General features: G+C 34.3%; 5 protein-coding genes across 5 annotated transcripts; 3 read left to right on the top strand and 2 right to left on the bottom strand.

Annotated features, from left to right (window-relative positions):
- The first annotated feature begins 1,835 nt into the window (after positions 1-1,835).
- Positions 1,836-2,968, top strand: LOC107013156 (glutathione transferase GST 23-like). The gene is made up of 2 exons (XM_015213141.2): positions 1,836-2,304; positions 2,475-2,968. Exons 1-2 carry the CDS (start codon positions 1,990-1,992, stop codon positions 2,829-2,831), a joined length of 672 nt encoding a protein of 223 aa, XP_015068627.1. The 5' UTR covers positions 1,836-1,989; the 3' UTR covers positions 2,832-2,968.
- A 735-nt stretch (positions 2,969-3,703) lies between these two features.
- Positions 3,704-6,099, top strand: LOC107004138. Its single transcript, XM_015202412.2, has 5 exons — positions 3,704-3,866; positions 4,204-4,823; positions 5,202-5,310; positions 5,385-5,705; positions 5,791-6,099. Exons 1-5 carry the CDS (start codon positions 3,714-3,716, stop codon positions 5,842-5,844), a joined length of 1,257 nt encoding a protein of 418 aa, XP_015057898.1. The 5' UTR covers positions 3,704-3,713; the 3' UTR covers positions 5,845-6,099.
- On the bottom strand, positions 4,684-9,611 carry LOC107003970 (pentatricopeptide repeat-containing protein At3g03580). Its single transcript, XM_015202216.2, has 3 exons — positions 6,701-9,611; positions 6,563-6,621; positions 4,684-4,819 (listed from the first exon to the last, which is right to left on the bottom strand). The coding sequence occupies exon 1, from the start codon at positions 9,466-9,468 to the stop codon at positions 6,793-6,795; it is 2,676 nt and encodes an 891-aa protein (XP_015057702.1). The 5' UTR covers positions 9,469-9,611; the 3' UTR covers positions 4,684-4,819; positions 6,563-6,621; positions 6,701-6,792.
- A 551-nt stretch (positions 9,612-10,162) lies between these two features.
- On the bottom strand, positions 10,163-13,596 carry LOC107004044 (serine/threonine-protein kinase PEPKR2). Its single transcript, XM_015202301.2, has 3 exons — positions 12,828-13,596; positions 11,134-11,430; positions 10,163-10,812 (listed from the first exon to the last, which is right to left on the bottom strand). The coding sequence occupies exons 1-3, from the start codon at positions 13,594-13,596 to the stop codon at positions 10,454-10,456; spliced, it is 1,425 nt and encodes a 474-aa protein (XP_015057787.1). The 3' UTR covers positions 10,163-10,453.
- A 3,490-nt stretch (positions 13,597-17,086) lies between these two features.
- LOC107007978 (phosphoribosylaminoimidazole-succinocarboxamide synthase, chloroplastic) lies at positions 17,087-23,595 on the top strand. The gene is made up of 12 exons (XM_015206850.2): positions 17,087-17,486; positions 17,785-17,886; positions 17,982-18,111; positions 19,970-20,062; positions 20,176-20,264; positions 20,663-20,743; positions 22,276-22,365; positions 22,451-22,540; positions 22,725-22,775; positions 22,863-22,909; positions 23,086-23,143; positions 23,213-23,595. The coding sequence occupies exons 1-12, from the start codon at positions 17,190-17,192 to the stop codon at positions 23,270-23,272; spliced, it is 1,188 nt and encodes a 395-aa protein (XP_015062336.1). The 5' UTR covers positions 17,087-17,189; the 3' UTR covers positions 23,273-23,595.
- The last annotated feature ends 327 nt before the right edge of the window (positions 23,596-23,922 follow it).

The following is a 23,922-nucleotide window of genomic DNA, read 5'->3' on the forward strand; positions in this document are numbered from 1 at the left end:
CTTATGATGTATTTCTAAAATGAATCCAAATGTAATATTTTTCTTTATAAAAGGGCTAAAACGTACATTTTAGTTTATATTTTTTAAGAATTGAAATGTATTAAATCATATAATATATGGATGAAAATAAAATTTTATCATTAATTAAAGGGTCAAAAGTGCTACTATCCCTGATTATTAATTTGCTTGAGAATTTTTTAGGAATAAATATGACGACTTGCGACATCATCTTGTCACATAAGTACCACCTAAGATTCGAAAGAGACTCCTCTCCAATAATGATCTCTCCAATTTTCTGAAGTGCTACCTTATATAATTGACATGTGTCCATTTAATTTTTTAATGGACCAAATTAATTTTTTTGATCAAATACCATTAACGATGGTTATTAGTAATTCTCTCTCCTCTCTCCTCTCTCCTCTCTAATCTTCTCACTTTTTTTGACCAAGTATCATTAGCCTTGGTTATTAGTAATTCTCTTTCCTCTTATTCCTTTCTTAATTAGCAAATCCAAAACTCTCCGAAAAATAGAGCAATCAAACATCATTCGTGTAAATTAACAAATGAAAATTAAAATTATATCAACATTTTAATGTTTACATTTATATGTGAACAACCAGGGAGAGTCTCGAAAGAGAAAGACTAAAATGGAGTGATTAGCCCTAATTAAAGATTACAACTATAAATACCATAAGAAAGAAGACCCAAAAAATAAATGGAGAATTTCACCGAAAAAGAATATATGAAAAAATATTTTCCTACCCATTTTTCGTGCCCATTCTAGATCCATTAGATGCAGAAACTCCAAATTGAAAAAATGATATTACGAAAAAGATGACAGAGTTTTGTGGAACCAAGCTTCAAAGAAATAGTTTCATGGTTGAATTTTTTAAATTTTATAACCCAAAGTCATCCTTTGAATTTGTCTTCTTTTATCACAGTGTAAAATAATGAAAAAGAAAAGTGATTTGTTGTTAACAAATCAAATTCTTTGTTAGAGAAAATGTTTGTTGCACAATCAAGTGAGGAAGAAAGAGAGGAGAGAGGAAAGAGAATTAAATACTAATAATCACGATTAATGGTATTTGATCAAGAAAATTAATCTGGTCCATTAAATAATTTAATTGACACATGTTAACTATATGAGGTAGACTGGAGAGATCATTACTGGAGAGGAGTCTCTTCCGTAAGTTTCATATGACACAAAATTGCGAGAGATTATATTGGAAGAAGACTAGTCCATAGTAGAAGCTTCGAGAGAAGTGTGAGAATCTCATGCAGAGCCTAGAATATCATAGTTTTTTCTATCTGAAAGATTCTTATTCTAGACAATAGAGAGTTCTTGTTATAAGACTATTTTGTAAATATATAAAAACTTATATAATAATTATAATATGCAGAGCCTAGAATGTCATAGTTTTTTCTATCTGAAAGATTCTTATTCTAGACACAGAGAAAGTTCTAGTAATAAGACTATTTTGTAAATATATAAAAACTTATACAATAAATTATTATTTACACTTGTATTCCTAAATTAGTAATACATAACTAGATAAACTTCCATTGTAAATTCATCTCACAAAAATCAATCAAAATTCCCTACACATCTTTCTTCCTATACTCTTACACTAAAGCACAAAGTTTTGGACTTGTCATTTTCACACATACTGCTATGATAAGGTAATCAGTCCAAATCAAAATATAAGAAAATTATTTTTGTCAAAAATTTCCAGGCTTTGTAACGCAATGGCTGACATCAGATTTTGGCTTGAAACTTTAAAATATTTGAGAAAGAAAATAGCAAAGATTTGAATATTTATACATCCCCTTTGTGAAAGTAAAGAGCAACGTGAGTGGGTCATTTGGACTTTTTGCCCCTATTTTGTGTGGATCATCAACTTATATTTCTCACATAACAAATAATTTTTCGCAATAATAAATTCATAATTTCGTAAATAAATAAATATTAGCTTGCAAATTAAAACAAACATGGCTGATGAAGTGAAGCTTTACAGGACATGGTCAAGTCCATTTGGTTTGAGGATCGTTTGGGCGCTGCATATCAAAGGGATCGAATACGAAGCCATCTTTGAAGATTTGAGCCAGAAGAGCCCTCAACTCCTTCAGTATAATCCTGTTCACAAAAAAATTCCTGTACTTGTACACAAAGGAAAACCAATCTGTGAATCACTGGTGATTCTCGAGTATATCGACGAGACATGGAAGGAAACAGCTCCTTTGCTGCCTCAGGATCCTTATGAGAAAGCTATGGCACGTTTTTGGGCAAAATTTGTAGAAGACAAGGTAAGAAACTGTTGGTCTCTGTTCATTTCAGAACAAAAATACTTTAGTCTATATAATTTGACTTTAGGCCACTAATTTTATTGAGTACTGGTGAATACACTTGAACAAATAGGCATTTTCAGTTATTGAATTGATCATTTTCATTGATATTTGTCTTTCATGATCTGCAGCTTCTGCCATCAGTATGGAGTATTTTTACAGAAAAAGGATATGAGGCGAAAAAGGAAGCTTTTGTTCCAGCAGTGCAAAACCTAGAAATCATTGAAGAGCAATTGAAAGAGAAGAAGTTTTTTGGTGGAGAAAGTGTAGGATATGTGGATCTTGTACTTGGTTGGATGGCGTATCTTCTTGATGTGATTGAGGAGGTACTCGATTTGAAGTTGTTTGATGCAGACAAATTCCCCCTCTTATCAGGATGGATGAAAAACTTTTGTGATGCTCCAGCAATCAAACAACACTTGCCACCACGAGACAAACTAGTAACCAAATTCCAACTGCTTCATGAAAAATTTCAGACAGCAAATTAAATGGTGAAATTGCTGCAGTGAGTGTCTTATAGTTTAGGGAAATAACAAGAAACTGATTGTGGAACTGTTTGTATGATCAACTACTTTTGGATTATGTATCAAAGTTTAATTTTCATGGCAATATATTTTTAATTTTATTAATAATATATGAAAGTCTGCGTTTTAATATTCCGATGTATTAGATTATGAACCAAACAGTATCACATTAAGAGTAATATTGACATAAAAACATACATAAACTATTGTGAAGTTATCAATTACACACCTAAACAATGTGTACTATAATTGGGTAACTGTGAAATTCACAATAGTGTCGTAAATTTAAGTTCAGTAGAAGCAGATATTATTTGACCAAGAACAAGCTTGGTCATATCGCACGATAATTAGGAGTGAAACATCTATATGTACAATGAACCTTCTTCGTCTGAGACTGAGTTAATATATAGTCCCACTTTGGGGACTTCTCTTCGGGACGGGTAGGATTTCATAAGGTATGACAACTGGTGCAGCTTTGGCAAAAATGTTTGGCCGGCAGTTGGCCAACAGAGCTTTAAATATTCAATCTGCCCCTCTCTGATTGAACTAAAGAAGATTTAGTAATAGAAACTTTACCTTTTGTCATTTGTCAATACTTCCATTTTGCAGCCTTCCATATTTCATCTTTCTTTCGTCATGACTGGAACTAGTCATCTTTATCTTTTTGAAAACATTTCATATCTATCTCTGAGTGAAGTAGTTCATCAGTCACTGTAAGATTACATGTAACATTTGGGCAGGAATTGACCAAATCCATAGAGAGTGTCGAAGTGACTGTTTCAAACTTGCATAAACAAGACTTTATTCCAAGTATCTATTCTCACTCTTACTCTGCTTGAGAAGAAGATGGCTTCTTTCGCAATCGAGGACTTTGTTGGAAATGGATCTCTGCAAGGACTTCTACCAAAGCTGCTGGAGGAAGGCTGGGATGATGTACCAACTTTGAAGACTATGAATGCAGACGATATGAACGAGTTGAACATGACTCAACGACAAAAGGTTTTTTTTATTGATAATTCACCCTTTCTTGTTATCTCTCGAGAAAATCATCTGGGGTTCATCTTCATATAATTTTGCGAATCTGTGTCAATAAATGAGTAACTCTTGTGTTTCCCTAGATAATATGACCTATCATAAGAATTAAGTTAACAACAGAAATAAGATAATAAGCTTCATGTGCTTAATCAAAAGTCGTAAACTCCATTCCATTTCTATGTTATTTGCTCAAATTAAACTATGGACAGAAATTTGTCAGGCTAGTGTTCTGTACCACTGAAAAGTTACAGAAAAACAAAATAAGATATTGCTCTGATGATTTATTTATTTCCTAATCTAGGATGCACTGGAAATCAGGTCTTACCTGCATAATCGTGCACTGATGCAATATGCGGATACGTTTGAGGAGTCTGGGAAGTCTCTTCCTGAGCTTCTTAAGCTAACCAAAGTAGATCTTACAACAGTGTATGGAATAAAAAGGGGCCATGTTGCCCGTTTTACAGACAGAACTACAACTTCTGCGAGAGACACTTTGTCAGAAGCCTATAATCTCCAAGCGAGCAGAAGAACTGCCTCAAGGAATGAGAGTCTTTACGAGGACATTTCTGCTGTCACCACCAGGAAGCAAAGTATGACAAGATCTCTTGGAAGAACCAATACAGCTTATGATGTATCCCTTGAACAATCAATGGCTGATTTCAAAATTAAAGATGGACATGTTTTTAAGGGAATTGTAGCTTCAATGCCAGATGAGCCTAGAGCATGTGGCTGTGTGCAGGCAACCCCAGTAATAGAGAATGTTGCTCCTTATTCCTCCATTGAGAATATCTCAGTTCAGAAACTGACACCAGAGTACAAGATTGGAATGGAGCGTCTGGTGAAATCAAAGACTCCGCCAATGAAGGCTTCAGAGCTCTGGCGTGATAAACCAGCAGTGATTCTATGCATTCGTCGCCCTGGGTAAAGCATCAAATCATTACTGCAATTCACACCTATAATTAATAAATATCGTAGCTAGATCGGTATGCTATATCTTAGACGCTGACTATTTTAGGTTCATACACATACTTGGTTAAAAAGAAATAAAGGAACTTCTTGCAAGAACTTCACAAGGAAACTCAAGTCAATATCTGCATAGAACTTCACCAACAGTAGATGATCTAATAGTCTCTATGATTTCACTAAACTCTGATGCACTGATGAAGGATACAATCTAGAAAAGATTTTTCCTTGAAAGAACAAGTGATATTTACTTTTTATAGGAAAGAAAATGAAATTAATTATTTATTTACAAGCAAGAATTAGTGCGTCTCATATCAAAAAGACTATCGGAAACAGGTGCATCATGTGCAGAGCTGAAGCCCACCAACTCTATGCAAAGAAACCAATATTTGACGCGTTAGGGATTCAATTATTTGCTGTTCTTCATGAGCAAATAGAAGCAGAGGTAACCTTTTTCTACATTTTCTTTGACATTTCTTTGGAAGGACCTGGTTTTTTATGCTGGGTTTTGTTATCCAGGTAAAGGATTTCTGGCCTCGATATTGGGGTGGTGTAGTCCTCTTTGACAGAAGCATGGAATTTTATAAATCTCTGGGAGGAGGAAATGTTCTAAAAGATAAGTTCATATCAGGCTTTCTTTTTAACCCTAGAGCTATTGCAAATTACAAGCGAGCAAAATCCATGGGGGTGGAGCAAAACTTTAGGGGTGAAGGTGAGATAAAAGGAGGACTCTACATTGTTGGCAGAGGAAAGAGTGGAATAGCTTATCAATTTATTGAAAGGAATTTTGGAGACTGGGCACCCCATGCTGAAGTTTTTGAAATCTGTCACCAGTTGCAGGTAACATTTCTGGCTTCTCTAATAAGCACATTATACAATTAAGTTTTAACTTTTGGTCTAATGAAATTTTCTTCATATATTCCAGAATCCACGGGGAAGTCAGTTAGAGTTGCCCCAATCAATACAGCAACGGGATTAGATATGGTTATTGCTTCTATGCACCAGGCCCTTGCTTTTGAATATTAAGCTCAAGAAGCTATCTCTTCCAAACTTCCAACTGTTATGTTTCATTACCACAGCAGTTTTATTGTATGAATATCATTACTGGTGTGTTAGAGTCTATCGAGACTGGCAATATATCTGTTACTTGTGAATCACATAAAATAGAAGTGTCAATATGTAGATTGTACTCAATTAGATATGATTGATGGATGAAAAGATCCACATAAAAGAAGCTCACGGCATGATTCTACCAGTAACATTTCTTTTACTTGATGTATGTACAAACCCATACATGAAAGTGGACTGATATTTGAGAATTACATGGTTGGACTATTGAATTAAACGTCCAGTACATGGTGGTCCACAGCAGGAAATTTAAGTACCCTTGACCTACCAAAAAAGAAATATAATAGTATACCTTTTTATGCATCACTATGTTTCTACTTCCAAATGAGCAAGTAGGCACACTGCTCCACCGGAAAGAAACAGGCCCTTCGACGACAATGATCAAAATTAAACAAACAAAGAAGAAAAGACAAAGTGCAACCATTTATCTGAACTACTGTCACTGCATAAAAGAGTTTCTAATGAAATACCTAATAATGAGTCAACAGAAATACACAGAAGTAAACAGCACTTGAGGTGGCTCACAAATTCTTTTACAGCAATTTCACCTTTAAAAAGTAAAGACTTACCAGATACGGGAGACCTTAATAGTTTTGCATCTGTCCTGAAGTCAACTAACGCACCAATCCTGCAAATAAAGCTAGAAATATAGTACAGGAAATATAGCTTGAAATCTCACATATCTAATAAGCAGAAAGATATCTCACCTCCAGATTGTTTCCAAATGATAGAGCCTTAATTTGCTCAATTGTAGGGATCTTTCCATCTTTTAAGTATTAGGAAAGAGAACAAACTTTAATTACCAGCGGTCTCTGCAGCTACATGTCCCATCCTTGAACAAGTGAAAGCGATTTGCATCTCTAACTAGTATTTCCCTCTGAACAATTTTTGACACATACTTGGTCCAAGTGTGGCAATCTCCACAAACCCGTAGATTCTTCATTACTTGCAAAGGTGAACCTTCTTTTGTGTTCAACAATCCAAATGCTATAGCAAGTCTTTCACTATGCCCATAAAGCAAATTTATCTTCTCATCTTCACCAACATCATGCAAAACAAATTTTAAGTCAGCAACATAACCTTCCTTATCCATTGTTCTATTGAGGTCCTCTATGAGCTCATTGACTTGCTTGAATTGTTGAAAGGACCTATCACCAGTGCCAAAAATAAAAACTCTGTTACAAATCTCAATCCAGCTACATCCTGGGTCTTTCCTAAGTCCTCTAGCTTTCAAAGATTTTCGTATTGTTCTCACTTGGTCCCACTTCCCTAAGGAGGCATATACATTGGAAGCTAAAACATTATACCCAGGATCATCAGAGTTCAATTCAACAAGGCGTTCTACGACACGCTCAGCAGTCCCGGTATCTCCACTAGCTCGACAAGCACTAAGTAGAGATCCCCACATACTTGCATCAGGCCGCAGCGGCATAGAAAGGATAAAATCCTCTGCTTTAGCCAGTAGCCCAGAACGTGATAAGAGATCAACCATGCAAGCATAATGTTCAATCCTAGGCTCAATGTTGTATGTTTCTCTCATTTGGTTAAAGCATGCACGACCTTCTTGCACTAAACCAGAATGGCTACAAGCATATATAACGGCAACAAAAACAATATGATCGGGAATAGTACCCGTCTCCTTCATCTGCTGAAAAGATCTGAGAGCCTTCTTTCCTTCACCATACATTCCATATGCAGAGATCATTGCTGTCCATGTCACCACATCTTTAATACTCATGTGCTCAAAGACCGATATCGCATTCTTTAAACTCCCAGTTTTAGAGTACATCTCGATCAGTGCATTTCCAACAGGGACTTGTGACTCAAATTTGAGCCTGATAATGAAGCCATGCAGCTCTTTTCCCTGTCTTTTGGCAGCAAGTAAGGAACACAAAGGCAGCGAACCTAAAATGGTAGCCACATCTGGCATGAGTCCTTCCGTTCTCATCCTACTGAGCATCTTTAAACCTAAGTAACTTTCCTCATAATGGCTACAGGCAGCAATAATAGTATTCCACGTTACAATATCTCTAGTAGTCATGATCTCAAATTGCCACACTGAATGCTCCATTTTACCACATTTAGCATACACGTCTAGAAGAGCATTGCCCACAATAAGAGTGGAATCATATCCTCTCTTAATTATATCGCAGTGGAGCTCTCTTGTAAAATCCACGTCCATCAACTTTGTACACATTGAGAGTAGTGTGACAAAAGTGACAGAATCAGGTTGCAAGTCTATCCTCATCATCTTAAGCAGATCAACTGCTTCTTTATGAAACCCGTTCTCAAAATAACCACTAATTATTGAGTTCCATGAGACCAAATCCCATCTTTTCATGTTGTCAAAAACTTGCCTTGCAGCCACCAAATCACCACATCTTGCATACATGTTAATTATGATATTGCAAGCAGTCGTGTCACATTCGTATCTGTTTTCCAAAATATAGTCATGAACGTATCTTCCAAATCGTAAATCCCCCATATGCCCACAAGCTTGCAAAACAGAAGTAACTGTAAGGAGATCCGGCTTGTATTCATAAACCATTTCTTGAAACAATTTGATGGACTCCTGATACAACCCCGAGTGAGAAAACCCACAAATTATAATATTCCAAGTGACAATATCTCTATATATCATCTCATCAAAGATTCTCTGACAGTCCAACAACCTCTCAAACTTAAAGTACATTGAAAGCAGACCATTACTCACAGCCATATCTCCCTTAATGCCACTCTTCTCCGCCAACCCATGAACCATCTGACCCTGTTCAACCTCCATCAGACCCCCACATGCAGGTAAAACACTAGACACAGTAAAAGCATCAGCAGCAACACCTGATAACCTTCCCTCTCGAAAAACTTCTAAAGCCTCCTCCCAATACCCATTCGCACTATAACCTGAAACCAAACTATTCCAAGAAACCACATCTCTACTATGCATTTCATCAAACACCACACGCGCTCTCCCTAATTCGTTCATCCTCGCATACATATCAATCAAAGCATTACATATATACAAATCTGATCCAAACCCCATCTCCAAAACATCATTATGCACAATTTTCACCATTTCAAGATCCAATAAACTGCCACACGAATTAATAATCGAAGGGAATGTATAATTATCAGGCTTAACATTTAATTTTCTCATTTGGGTATAAAAGTCTAATGCTTTAGACCATAACCCATTATGGGTCATGGCTCTAATGATAGTGTTCCATAAGTAAACATTATGTGTAGGCGAATTTATGCGGAAGATGGATAATGAAGAAACAGGGTCTTTGAACTGGGAGTACTTCGAAATGAGTTTTCCACAGAAGAACGTTGATTGATGCTGGCCTGAAACTACTATGAGAGAATGAACTTTGTGGAGATCAGTTTGGTTAGTAACAGAAGATAATGCTCTTAAGATTAAAGAATGGAAGCAATATTCGGTTCTTTGGCCTACAATGCCAAGCTTTATGGTCTTCATGGATGAAAAAAAAAATGATCTTTTGGATTTTTTGAAACCAGAAGATTTTATAGTATTCTGGGTGTGAGTTGGCAGCTACACCGCCATGCCACCATCTCAAAGTTTTATTTCTAAACTCTCCATCTTTATCAAGTTTTGTTGATCTTTTTATTTGTTAGATTTGTTACATTTAAATCGAGGATCTTACATAAACAATGTTTTTACCTCTACAGTTTATGATTAGACTTGCACACAAACTAAGCAATCAGTGTAATTGTAATGCCCATTTGAATTACTTCAACAACTAACCAAGAAGCTATAGAACTTGATCAATTAAGACAATGGATCTAATTTGAAAAAGGAAATAGTTTGTGCATTGATTCTGCAGAGATTTAGGGTTCGTAATTTAATTAAGGATGTAATCTCTAAATTCGAGCTCTTATGAACTCACATCCCTATGGTACTATAGTTTGCTGCTACAGTGCCTTTGTTCCGAGATTTTCGGGATGCTTAGACAGTTATGAAGATAATAATTAGTTCCATAAACCATATGAATGAAAACTAACATCAATATTCATCAATAGAATACATTGCCACAAACAGCTACTGAGTAAACCACAGCAAAATGCTTCAGGTGTACAAATAACTGATACCAGTGCCTGAAGAGAAACATTCAATTAGTGATGAGGAAGTCACAAAGTTCAAGAGAAACAAATAATAAGAGATATAAAACCAGTAAGTTTTTCATTGTATTGTAATAACAAGAGTCAATCCTATACTGTCATCAACTATTTACATGTTTGTACAGAAACCAGTGTATCCACTGTCAGGTAAATGAATGTGTTAACGGCAATAGACCAGTGTTATTCAGGTTAATCTGCATCCAAGCTTCTTTGTACAATCAGAAATTGCACACTGGTAACTTATAATTAATCAGTCTCCTCTAAGAAAAGGGAGGCATCAGCACTATAATGTCAAGACACCTGTACATGGATTAAAGATGGGATCAGAAAGCCTTGCAAAGGTTAGAATTCACGTTAGACGAACATTGTTCCCTTATTGGACTATTGTTGACACACAGTCTGCTTCGTTTTGGTTCAGATATCCTGCAATGCAATATCGCTGCTGCAAGCACATCAACTAAACCAGAGTCGTCGGATTCTTCAGATTCCCTGTTCAAACTTCCACACCTTAAATCATTGGTTTCTCCATTGAGAGATTTACTGCATCTCTTCTTTCCATCTGATTCTAATCTAGAGGTAATGGCTGGTTTTTGGCTTGGTGTTCCAGAGAAATGCTTTGGCTTCAACCTGACAGACACCGTCTTCAAAGTGCGCTCTGTGTAGAACATCATCCATGGATGGCCTGAAATACATCTTTAATCAGTAATTTGGAAATAAAATAACCAAATGTTAATAATTATTTGGTAAAACAGATCAAGAAAAATTTATTCAAGCAAAAGAACGACATAAAAATGTTAAGGTGGGTTTGTCTGTGTGTAAACCGGCAAAGTAACAGAAAATTGTCAATATGTTAATGGCCTTAATCATTCAGATTATTCTCTCCATAGTAAAAATCATGTATAATCAAAACTAAATAGGATTAAAAAATTGTCAGCCCAGTTACCTACTTAATGAAGCAACTAGCAAAGAAACCAGTCAGTTACAAACAAAGTAAGATGCTTACTTAAAACTTCTTCAGCAGTTATCCTTGCAGCAACATCCCTTGTGAGAATCCGCTCAAGAAGATCACGTGCAAGTTTAGATACAGATTGCCATTTTTCAGAGTGAAAATCAAGTTGCATGCTTTTAATTGCCTCAAAAAGAGCGTCCAAAGAGTCCCCTTGAAATGGAAGGACACCAACCAGTAGTCCATGTAAAAGAACACCAGCACTCCAAATATCTGCTTTTTGACCATAATCCCCTGTAAGAACTTCAGGGGCCACATACGCAGGACTTCCAGCCAAACCACTTAAACTCTGACCTGCATTATAAAAGTTAACTCAATAAATAAGGTGGAAGTAAAGTTACGATGAACATATCTGGCCCTATCCTTTGCTAAGTAAAATAATTCCTCATCCTTCAGAAAAGACCAGAGGATAATATAAAAGGAAAAGCAACAAAAAGAATTTAGACTAAAGCAAAACAGCATATGCCACATTTTAACATTATGTTCAGATGTATTTAGGGCTGTTCCATGTTTACACAGAAAAATAATATTTAAAAAAAAAAGCTTATGGGGATCAACTAGGAGAATTCAGCAGTCAATCGGCAAGTAAATATCTGAATTGCTCAAAAGCATCATGCCTAGAGGTAACTCAATTAAATGATGATTAGTAAACTACATTCACGACCATTTAGAAAGTTCACTAAGGTTTATTTGAAGGTACGTTCTACCAAATTCCATCTACTTGTGGGGCCAGGCAAAAAAATACTGAAAAGTGTATTCCTTTCACCATGGAGTCTTCTCCCTTACAGTTCTTTTTCCCGAGGGAGTACTCTTTAGGAAGTTAGATCTCAATAGTTTTTACTTCCAATTATTTGCTGATGTGTGGCAATTTAGTCAACGTATATAGTCCATATAACTTGAGTGGGTTCACTACAAAAGAAAAAAAGAGAGAAGTTGTGTGAAACCCTAACTTGTTTAGCTTAGCTTCCCTCCCCCTCCCCCCTCTCTATTCCTGACTCCATGACACCACTCTGTCCTACATAGCTAGTTTCTTGCTGCTCTGAAATTATATTCCCTACTTTTTCTGGTTTACTTGGACTTCGCATGTTGAAGCTGAATTATATCACTGTTTAATTTTGTTAGCGAAATTACCCTCGATCTAAGTTTTCTTTTTCCTTTTTCGTGTACTCCCTTACATCATTTGTATGCTAAATCCTATAATATTCGGGAAAGCCCAGTGATTTGGGCTTGGGACCTCCATGTTGGAGGTCTCTAAGTTCGAAACCCCTTGCAGCGAACACGAGGGGTTTGCCTTCCGGGTCGAGCTCGTTGCAACTGGATTGCCTAGTGCGGGTTACCTCCCATGTGTGGTTTTATTTATGTTATATTGTCTTTTGAGAAGACAAGTTCAAGATACTCTCCTCATGCCTGTGAAGTATGTCTACCCACTCTAGTAGTAGTCAAACTTAGATTAAACCAACCGTGGACCATGTAATTAAAAAATGAAGGCATACACTATTAGAAACAACTAGCAGTTGGAAGAGATATGAAAGCAAATGCTAAGCAGAAGCATTGCTACTGAGACTAGACGAGCAAAAGGTCCCATAAAAATGAAGCAAACTTCCAACACCTGGTAAACATGATACTGCAATAAGTGACAACAAAAAGAAGCAAGTGGAACATATATAATTGGTTCCGGTGCAATACTTTACCATTGGCAATCCTCATAGCCAAGCCGAAATCTGCAAGCTTTATCTTCCCAGAAGCAGTTAGAAGGATATTCTCAGGCTTAATATCCCTATGTACAACTCCCATATCATGGCAATATTGAATCACCAACATCAAATCCTTAAATATATTAGCAGACTTATGCTCCGAATATCTTCCCTCCTTCGTCATCTCGTCAATCAACCTCCCACCAGAACACAACTCCATTACCAAATGAAAACTTTCCGCATCCTCATACACTGAATGCAATGTCACCACACCCGGGTGCCCTGATAAATGTTGCATTATCTCTACTTCCTTATGAACTGTCTCTTCCCCTTTTGGCAGTGTCTTACAAGCAAATTCAACACCAGTAGCCTTACTCCTACACAAAAAAACTGACCCAAATTTACCCTTCCCCAAAGCTTCCCCCATAACATAATCATCTTCAATCTTATTCTTCCTACCCATTTGCGTAGCTGCCTCTATACATCCTATCTTTCTCTTAACCCCTCTCCCACACAAACTAATCGAAGAACTCCCACTCGGCGGCGCAGTTGCAGCAAGCCTAGTTCTACTTCCACAAGACCCAACAGTAACCTCACAACACAACCCATCATCTTCCTTACACCTTTTCTTCAACTTTCTAGAACATTCCTCTAACGAAAAATGAGTTTTCAAATTCGACATCGAAGATCCCGAATCACGAATCGAATTCCACATATCTCTCTGTCTAGGGCACAAAATCTCACATCCTTTTCTCTTATTCCTCATCAATCAATCCCACTATACCCCAAATTACTCAAAACTAATCCAAACCCAATTCACGTATCACCTAAACAGTGACACTGAAAATCTTTCAACAAAAAAAAAACACAAAATTCAAGAATCGAACCTCGTACGACAGAAAGATGAAATAATAGCCCAAAAAATCAGAAAAAAATCAGAAAAAATTGAGGGATCAATAGTGATGATCACAGACGAAAATCCTTCAAAGATTTTAAACTTAATCAGAACTCAGAAGCAAAACAAATCTGCATTGAGATCATATGGATTTAGGTTTTGCTTTTGTAAAAGAGGTGAAAAGGGGTTCTAGAGAGTGTTTAATAGAAATTAGAAAGAAATAAGAAAAGAGAGAAAATAATTTTGAGTTATTTATAAGAGTTTATAATATAAAGTTTTTTATTTCTCTATCCTACACGGAATAGAAGTCAAACGTCATAATTATTTTAAGAAACTATTTTATTATATAAAAAAAATTGTAATTTTATATTCAAGAAACTTCTTCTTCTTTTTTTAAAACTAGGAACCAATATTTAATGTAATATATCTAATTTTAAGTAATTTGTACTATTATTTTTTATTGTAAATGTTACTTAAAATAAGTTATAATACAATATTGAAATGATTTGTTATGATAATATGAGTAATATTTATGCATATTGTTTCCTTATATAATTAGGTTTAGTAAAGGAAAGTTCTTAATGAAGGAAATAATTATATTGTAACTACAATCCTTTTTTAAAAAGGCTAGCAAGAGTTTTAATTTTCTTATAAATTAGAGACTTTATCACTTAATTGCATAATTTATTATTATTATTATTTTGTATTATTATTATTAAAATAAAATTTCTACTTTTTTTTCTTTTTTATTTATTATAACAAAGTTTAATTTATCATTGAACCGATAATCATGCCATAAAATCTATTGTGAAGTATTACTAAAGATTGTTGCCGAGATATTTGGTTATAAGAGAAAAATACACAATTTAAAATTATCGAAACAACCGTCAACAAGTTTTTATTTTTTTTATTTATGTTTTATCGTATTTATAATAATTATATATTTTATTATCATACCTCAAAAGAAAAATGGTCAAAAACATGAAATTTAGGTACGTTGAATATTAGTTTAAATTTAGATTTCTCGGATTAACATGATCACTAAGTTGATTATATTAAATTTAAGCCACTTAATTTAGTCATTAAAATTTATCACTCTTAGTTATTTGACAAAACAATGTTTTTGAACTTGGAGTCCTAATAATTTATTAATATTTATCCCAAGAGATCCAGTTGAACTAATCTTATTCAAATAACATGAGTACTAAAAAAAAGGGAAACTAATTATTCATACAGGAGTACTAATTTTATAAAAATGGAGAAGGGGAATGATTATCTAAAATCTAATGTATATTGGGTCAAAAACAATAAACTATTTTATAAGACATATATCAAACACAAAATTCATATTTGTATATTATAGCAAAGTTTGTATAATTATGCTCCATAACAAACATAAATATGTATATTTTGTTATACATATACAAAAAAAAAATAGTTGTATAATTCGCTATACATGTACGGAAAAAAAACAATTGTATAATTCGCTATACATATACAAAAGTAGTTGTATGCAAAAGAAAACTGGGCAAGGGAATATTTATATTGTATAATTATATGTGTATAGGACGAAGATATATGTATTTGTATGTATATATACAATTTTCTCTCGCTTTTGTGTTTCTGTTTGTACAAGCGAAAGAGACGAGGATAACGAGCGAGATTTGAGAGAGTGGCGAGCGAGATCTGGGAGAGAGGAACGAAAATATATGTGTTTATACAATTTTCTCTCGCTTTATACAAATACAAACACAATTTATACATTTGTGTTTGTATAAAAAGCGAGAGAGGAGAGCGACGCTGCCACCAAACGAGAGTGGCGAGCGAGATTCCACCAGGGAGAGTGGCGAAAATAGCAATAATTTGCTATAAGGTACAATTAAATCAAAATATATTTATAACATTTAATTTGAATTAATAGTTTGCTATTATATACAATTTTCTCTATTTTGATTGCCCAAATTTAGTCGAGCTACAGTGGATATCAGACACAGAATTTTAATAGATATCGCACATCAAATCAAAAATAAAAAATAAATAAATCAACATGCAAGAAAATATAGAATTAGAAAATATAAATATATATTTTTTTTAGAAAAATAACTTAGGTGAAAAAACAAATCATTTTTTTTAGCATGTCTAAGTGCAATTGACTAGATTATGATTTGTTGGTCGATTCAATTCAATAGATAATTTTGAGACAATCAGGTTAAATGGATTTAAATAGTAGTCTAATGAGTCCAAATATAACTCAAACCCCGAATATACGAAGAAATATGTGACATAAATTATTTCTAATTTTTGAAAAAACACGAGTTGATATTATTTAAAAGAAAAATACATTAGCTTTTACATTTTTTCTTTTAAAAAATAAATAAGAGAAAAGGGAATGTTTGTTCATATGGACGAGATACGTTGTAGCTCTTTATTTGATTCAGTTTAATCGTATTTTTATATAAATAGAACTTTTAGATTAAATTTATAAAATATAATAACATTTAAAACATATATATATATGTTTTATATAAATGGTAACTTTTAGCCTGTTTAAATTGCCACTTTTTTTTTTTTAACTTCACAACAATATTTTGAAATAGATATGAACTTCATATCAGTTTGAAGATTGAAGTTCAAATTGCAAAATTGGAACTCCATTTCATTAATTTGAAATTTTGTATTGGATGGCATGTTTACGGAGGCATCATTCTCAGTTATATCGTTTTCAACTATATATTATTTTCATTTCTAAAAATTTGAATTTAATACATCAACTTAAGAGTGAAAGAATCTCGATCATCCCATCACAACTCATATCGATAAAAAATCAACTTATTTTATGCACATATGATTGTGTTGCTCATCATTTTCTATATATATTTTTTTACATTGCATCTAAAATAATTACAGAATGTGCAAACTAAATAAGTATATAATCAAAAATTGAATCATAATTTGATTCCAATAACATATCTGGCTTATGCATTACTACTTTCTCATCTTTGAAAACATACGATGGAATAAAATTTGCTCAATGTATAAAACCTATACAAAGACCTCATTTAACATAATATTTCTTTTACATGTTATATAATATTCTTATGATATAATATATCCTCGATTTCAATTTATATAAAAGTGCTTGAAAAATGAAAGTCGAAATACATACTTCTATTTATAAATTCTGGTATAATTAAAAATATTTTATGTATTTAAAATTACATTAAAAAAATATTAGTATAAGTTTATATAATAAAATAACTTAAAGTATATTTTAAAAAATGATAACAAAAAAAGGGTTTAACTTGCATTTTTTTTAACTTAAAAAAAAATAATAATGCAAATTTACCCAAAAAAAAAAAAAAAATTGAGCATGCGGCGGCCGAATCCGAAATTACAAACAATGGTCATCTTCTTTCCTTAACCCTGAAAGAAGAAAGAAGAAAAAAAGAAACAGGAGAAAAACAATGGCTTTGCCAGCCTTAAACCCTCCAAAAACCCTAAATAAAAAGCTTCAATCTTTGAACCCTCCATTTTTTTCCTTCTCAAAAACAGCATCATTCCCAAAGATAACTAAATTCAAGAAATACCCATTAATTACTATGTCAACTCTGCAGCAAAATCCACTACCCCATGTAGCATTAACCAACAATGACCACAAGGAAGAACTCATGAGTGCTATCAAAAGTTCAGTAAATAATTGCTTATCTGAAACCCATCTTGATTTAACTGTACCTCAACTCAAGTCCAAAATCAGAGGCAAGGTAATTCGAAATAAAACTTGTATTCTTTATTCCCTTTTAGCTTGGACTAAATTTGTTGAAGATGGGTTGAGGTTCATATGAACAGTAATGTGGTTTATAATTTTATCTCCGACCCCTTTTTAGTTTTTGTTTGTTTTGGGATTTGGATGTTGTGGAAAAGCTTAATTGCATTGATTTGATAGAGGAATTTTAGTTTTCTGGATGGAAAGTTGACAACTTTATCGAAAATTTATATGCTTAGTTTTGAAATATGATTTATTTCCGAATGTACATATGAAAAATTCCATGTGTTTTGAAGGTTAGAGATATATATGATGGAGGGGATTATCTTGTAATGGTGACAACAGATAGGCAAAGTGCGTTTGACAGAATTCTTGCTTCCATCCCCTTCAAAGGCCAGGTGAAATTGCTTATTATTGATAGTATTCAATTTGCAACAAGTATAAGGTGATCCCTATATTCAAGCTTTAATCTAGTTGCACTTTGGTTATGCAGGTGCTTAATGAAACAAGTTTATGGTGGTTTAATAAGACTCAACATATTACTCCTAATGCAGTGGTATCTGTACCTGACAAAAACGTAACTATTGCGAGGAAATGTTCGGTTTTCCCTGTTGAATTTGTAGGTGAGTATCTACTTTGTAGTGGTATTATCTTCAAAATTGTTTCACTTTTTGATAGATGTATAAAATGAGCTATGTCTGGTTAGATTCTTATATACACTAGATTCGCCACATGTGCAACGCACGTGTATGGTTAGTTTGAGATTCATATAATTCTAGGGTAGTATCAGCACGTCTTTTCCAATGTTTGTTATTAGTGCCGCCGACATCTTGGCGCTGAAGATTTAGAAAAATTTTAAGTTTCTAATTGATCTTGAATCATCATTGGTGACTCAGATTTATGGTGTCAAGCAGTGCAGGCTACATTTCAGTAGTATTCAGTCACTTGTATCATAATTATCGCTAAATATGTCTAAACGAAAGTAGCATATTCTTCCAAAGTTGCATGGTGATTGTCATCTCATCACTTATTCAACCAAACCTATGAATACAACCAATGAGATTTTCATTAGCTTCCTGTAATGTTATTTTTTTTCCCAATTGCATGACACTTTTCAAATGTTATCATATCTCACCTAATACCTACTTGTATGTATTGTGTATGTCTAGGTCCCTATCGTACTATCTGGTTGTATAGTCATAACCAATACTTTCATTGGAGCTATTTAAAATTTTCCTTGAAAGTGCTACGTATAGTTGGCCATGCAAGAAAACATGTTGCGGCAGATGTAATCCATCATTTGAGATTGCACTTTGTTTATAGTCATTACGTAATATAGAGGCATTGGAAATTGCACCGGAATGAACTTAAATTGATATTGTTCATCCTTTAGTGGTGATAATGATATTCTTAGAATAACCACTTGTTTTGTAGCATATTGTCCCGTTGTTATTTCCGCGTGTAAGATTTCCAACTGTTTGATCAATAAATTAAAAAACAGCAGAAATTTATGCGAGGAGATGTAAATTGCAAATAAACATGAGTATCAAATAGGTAGGATGGAACTTACAGCTGTTGAAAGGCAGCGAGCAATCTAAACAAAGACTATTCCAATGTTTGAATGTGTTGAGCCGGAGATGGATCAATAGTTGCTTGAAAATACTGTGCATAAGGTTGAATGACAGTATGACACAGTGTAAACGAAGGCTTGAGTTAGTAAGGTGTACACTGGGATAAGCATGTGTAGCAGGCCTTACCTGCTCGTTAAATGCATAAAAATGCAGGATTGCCTTCAAGGTTGATGGGTTTAAAGAGAGAAAAATAGGCAGTTGCACCTGTGGGGGAAGGGACGTCGGTGGATATACAGAATGTCATAGTTGGGAGTGGTGACTCTTGGTAAGGTGTTTCCAGCACGGAAAATTAGTTGTTAGCGATTAGCGAAGTGGTATTTTTAGTTACGTTTTATTTTTAAGTTAGGGGTATTTAAGTAATTTAACTTTCAAGGTTGTGAGTTCATGCTTTTAAGATAGTATAGTTATAGATGTATAGTGAGGTAATTTTATGAGTCAGCCAAATTGTTAGTTTTGGTTATATGTCCTGCACCTGTATGTTTAGTAAATCTTTGCGATGATGTCACTTTGAACCATTGTAAATGCCCCCAATCTCTTTTTGGGAGGCAGGGAGCTAAATCGATTGCAAGGCTTCATAATTATGCAATTGAAATTCATAACAGGCATCATTTTGAAGGGGCAAGCTGAAAACCTGCTAATAAGGGGTTGATTTTTATGCTTCTAGGTTTTCAAGTGTCTTTTAATGCAATTATTATAATTAAGTAATAACTTCTCAAAGCTTTTCTTATGAACTTAGTAGGTCATTCTTGCATCTACTTCTCATTTTAATTTCTGTTTGTTGGTGAGTATTTTGTTATTATACATCAATAAAGCCATGGTTTAAGATCTTAACGATATCTTTTTTTTCTAGTACGAGGATATGTTACTGGAAGCACTGATACATCACTCTGGACAGTCTACAATAAAGGGGTTCGCAATTATTGCGGCAACAACCTTCCTGATGGTGTGGTTTGTATAATGCATGAATGCAACCGTTTTTATTTAGCCTTTGTCCATCTCTTTTTTATTTTATTTTTTGACCTTGTTCTTATATTAAAGATGATTTCTTTTTGACAGGTCTGGTGAAAAATCAAAAGCTTACAGAAAATATACTTACTCCGACAACTAAAGCAGCAGATCATGATGTTCCTGTAACACCAGATGAGGTCTGTAGTCTTTCTTCTTTTTCTTCTTACTTTCCTAGCAGTCTTGCTCTTCTTTTTATTTGCTCTTCTATAACTGAATAGGCTAATTTCTTACATGTTGATGGGAAATAAAGTAAGATATAGTTAGGTGAAATATGAAGAAGTGGCTAAAGAATCTAATTGGTCCCATTCTTGGAGGGTTACATTGTGGTCTTTATGGTTTGCATCTTATTAAATTTGATGCTTTTGTCACAGTTTATGATTTGGTTGACCTTGGTCCACTTCCTGGTATCGGAGGCAGAATATCTAAATTTTAGAATATTTGCATGCCAAAGCCTGGGGCTATAGATATATGTTGTGGTATTGAATCAATATTGATTTGAGATGATATGAAGCTAATCTGCTATATATAACTGCAGATAGTTCAACGCGGTCTTATGACTCAAGCTGATTATGATGAAGTCAGTAGGAGGGCAATGAGCTTATTTGAGTTTGGCCAGGTAAACAATCTTGGATGCTGTTTTAAATGTTTCTGTATTGGGATTCTTGTCATGCCTTTCTTCTATAGCTATTAATGCCAGTCTCTTCAACTCAAATCTGCTGATGAACGAATAATGCCTACTTTCACTTCAATATTGTTGTTTTTTCTTGATTTCAAGTTCTTCTTGATGTTTCAAAGCAAATTGCTTAAGTTAGTGCTGTTGTCTTTCTTCCTTGTCCGTCTTAGTTAACTTCCCTGGATACAATCTTGGAATTGAGAAGTCAAGAGAGGCTTTCCATTCTGTATTCACCAAAAAAGTAGCATGCCCCATAAACGACATTGCTCTAGGAGCTCAAAATATGAATTTAATTAGATATTTAAAGTCTGACATGATGCTACACCTATAATTAGTTATGTGTACACACTTCTGCTAATAGAAAACTTGAGCTAAGACGTAGAGGCCACATCGGCCTTCATGAGTGCGTGCTGTCAGTTAATAGCGATTTATAGGTGAAAATGTCCTTCTGTTAGTCTCTACATTTCCTTCCAGTTCTCAGATCTTTTTCCTACATATGTGAGTTGTAGACTTATATCAAGAGGTGAAGCAGTTTCGAATCCTTCCTCGGAAATGCCTGGTATTCATATTTTCAAAATGAGCTTCCATGTAATAATCGTATCTTCAATGAGTAGTTTCTAGAAATGTTGCTTGAGTAGAAAATCTCTATTTCATGCCTGGTTTATCAACTGTCATCATACCTATCTCAGCAATTCAGAAATGACTCTTGAAGGTTATACACTTTGGTGTGGTAGTTATTAGACTAGTACTGGTTAGATGTTCTAAACATAAAATCGTTATCCGCTCCACAAGATAGCTTCCAAGTATCCTGGGGAGACCATGAGATAGTGAGGTTTCATGGGTTAGCGCCTCAATAGGTGGAGCATTTGTACATAAATGCTTTACGCAGGCTATCCGTATCCTATGCCCCAAGAATGTCCTGGGGAGACCATGAGATAGTGAGGTTTCATGGGTTAGCGCCTCAATAGGTGGAGCATTTGTACATAAATGCTTTGCGCAGGCTATCCGTATCCTATGCCCCAAGAATGTCCATGCACACTGTCATCCCAGCTGTTTTTCTTTAAGTATTTAACCTTAATTTTTCATAATATGTTGTTGCTCTATAGTTAAGAATTTGATAAATTAGAGTATTATGTACATTATTAGTATGCCTAGATAGTTATATCAATTCTCGTACATATATTGCTTTTGAACTTAATACAATCTTTAATGGATTTGTGTAAGTTTTACATTTCAATCTTTTTTTGATTTTTTTTTTTAAAAAAAAAAAATATAACTAGAACTTAAAAAGATTTATTGGGCTAATTCTGTTTCCATGTTAGGCTAAAATACCCTGTCCTGCATCTCAAATCTTTTAAAAGAACTAATAGCTAGAGTTTTGAGCTATACTCTATGTTAGCTGTAGAGCACATTTGAACTATTATAGGATAAATCTAACATTTATGCAGTTGTATTCACTAAATTTTATATTGCAGCGTGTAGCATTGGATCATGGGCTGATATTAGTAGACACCAAATATGAATTTGGAAAGGGACCCGATGGTCAAATCTATCTGATTGATGAGGTAAGCTTTAGATGGCCTTGTTTCTCTTTGACAATGATTTTACTTTTTCTCACTGTAGACCTCATCTTCTGCTTCCAACTTTTAGGTGCATACACCTGACTCGAGTAGATATTGGATTGCACATTCTTACCAGGAGCGCTTTCAGAATGGTCTTGAGCCTGAAAATATCGACAAGGTTTCTTACATTATATGAAACTTAATCTGTATCGCTTAAACGCATGCTCAAGCATTAATCTCTACTGGATTAAGAAAGTAGAAAACAACTATTTTCTTCTGATGTTTCCGGTCATCTTAGATTATATAATTTTAGGTATGTTCGCTTGCAATATGCTGACTGACAACTACAAATATTTGCCTAGGAATTCTTGAGGTTGTGGTTCAAAAGTCATTGCAACCCATATGAGGATGAGGTGATTGGTCTTTCTGCTCATCTCTTTGGTATTCAGATAACTTGTTTTTAAAATTGCACTAATTGAAAAATTGATTTTCCTGCTTAGGTCTTGCCTGATGCTCCAGAAGAACTTGTTTCTGAATTAGCTTGGCGGTATGTGTTCATGTCTTCCTATGTCATCACTGTCGAGCCAAAGCCTCCGCTCTTTTTAACTAACAAAACCTTGAAACTTCACTTGATTGATTGTGATCTACTTGCGCCAAAGTTGCCTACGATTATCATTATTCACTGTTTCCATTATTAATGCTGATTCCCACTTCATTAAACAGATATATTTTTCTATTCGAGACAATAACAAATTCAAGATTCGAGATGCCTGAGACAAAGGTAAGAACCTATGTAGTAAAAGCACTATTGGATGACTGCAGGAGTTACTAAAACTTGTTCTTCATGCAGGAGCCAGTCCATGATCGAATCTCGAGAAATGTTTCACAGGCTTTATCATCATTGCAGTAATAACATCAAACAGGAGAGCATCTTGCATAAGTTTTACGAGGTGGAATAAGTACCTTCTGCAGTAATCTCTGAAGAATTGTATTTTAAGCTTGTCGTCGAGGAAGTTAGTCAATGTTGTAATGCTATGTGATACTCATATAACAACAGTTATGCATCAAAACCCCAAGTAAGTTAGGGAACCATAAACTGTAAAGTTACTAGTTTTGCTAGAACTTGTAGAATTTTGGATTTTGATCATCCTAGTTTGAGTTCAGAATAGTTGGCAGACAAAAGATATTTATTCAAGTGTCACCTTCTGACTTATAAATGCTTGTTAGATCGTATAACTTTGATGGCTGCTCTTTGTGTGTGAATTTGTTTCAACACCAAATTTGCACACATTGATGGGAAATGGAAAAATCAAAACCATTTTACTGCCATTAACTTTTCAAAAATAAGAGAAATGTTAACGTTGACAATCATGTTACATTTAGGACTCATTCTTCCAACTCTTTTATTACGTGCGTTTACATTTCTCACTTCCTCTTTGATCTGTCAATTTGTTTACGTAGATCTTTCATTTATGCTCGTCTGGAAATAAGACAAAATAATATTTTGATACATTCAACCTATGTTTCAGTCCAAGATCACATGATTTAAGTCTTTATTTT

Source organism: Solanum pennellii, chromosome 1, assembly GCF_001406875.1.
Source record: "Solanum pennellii chromosome 1, SPENNV200".
NCBI lineage: Eukaryota > Viridiplantae > Streptophyta > Magnoliopsida > Solanales > Solanaceae > Solanum > Solanum pennellii.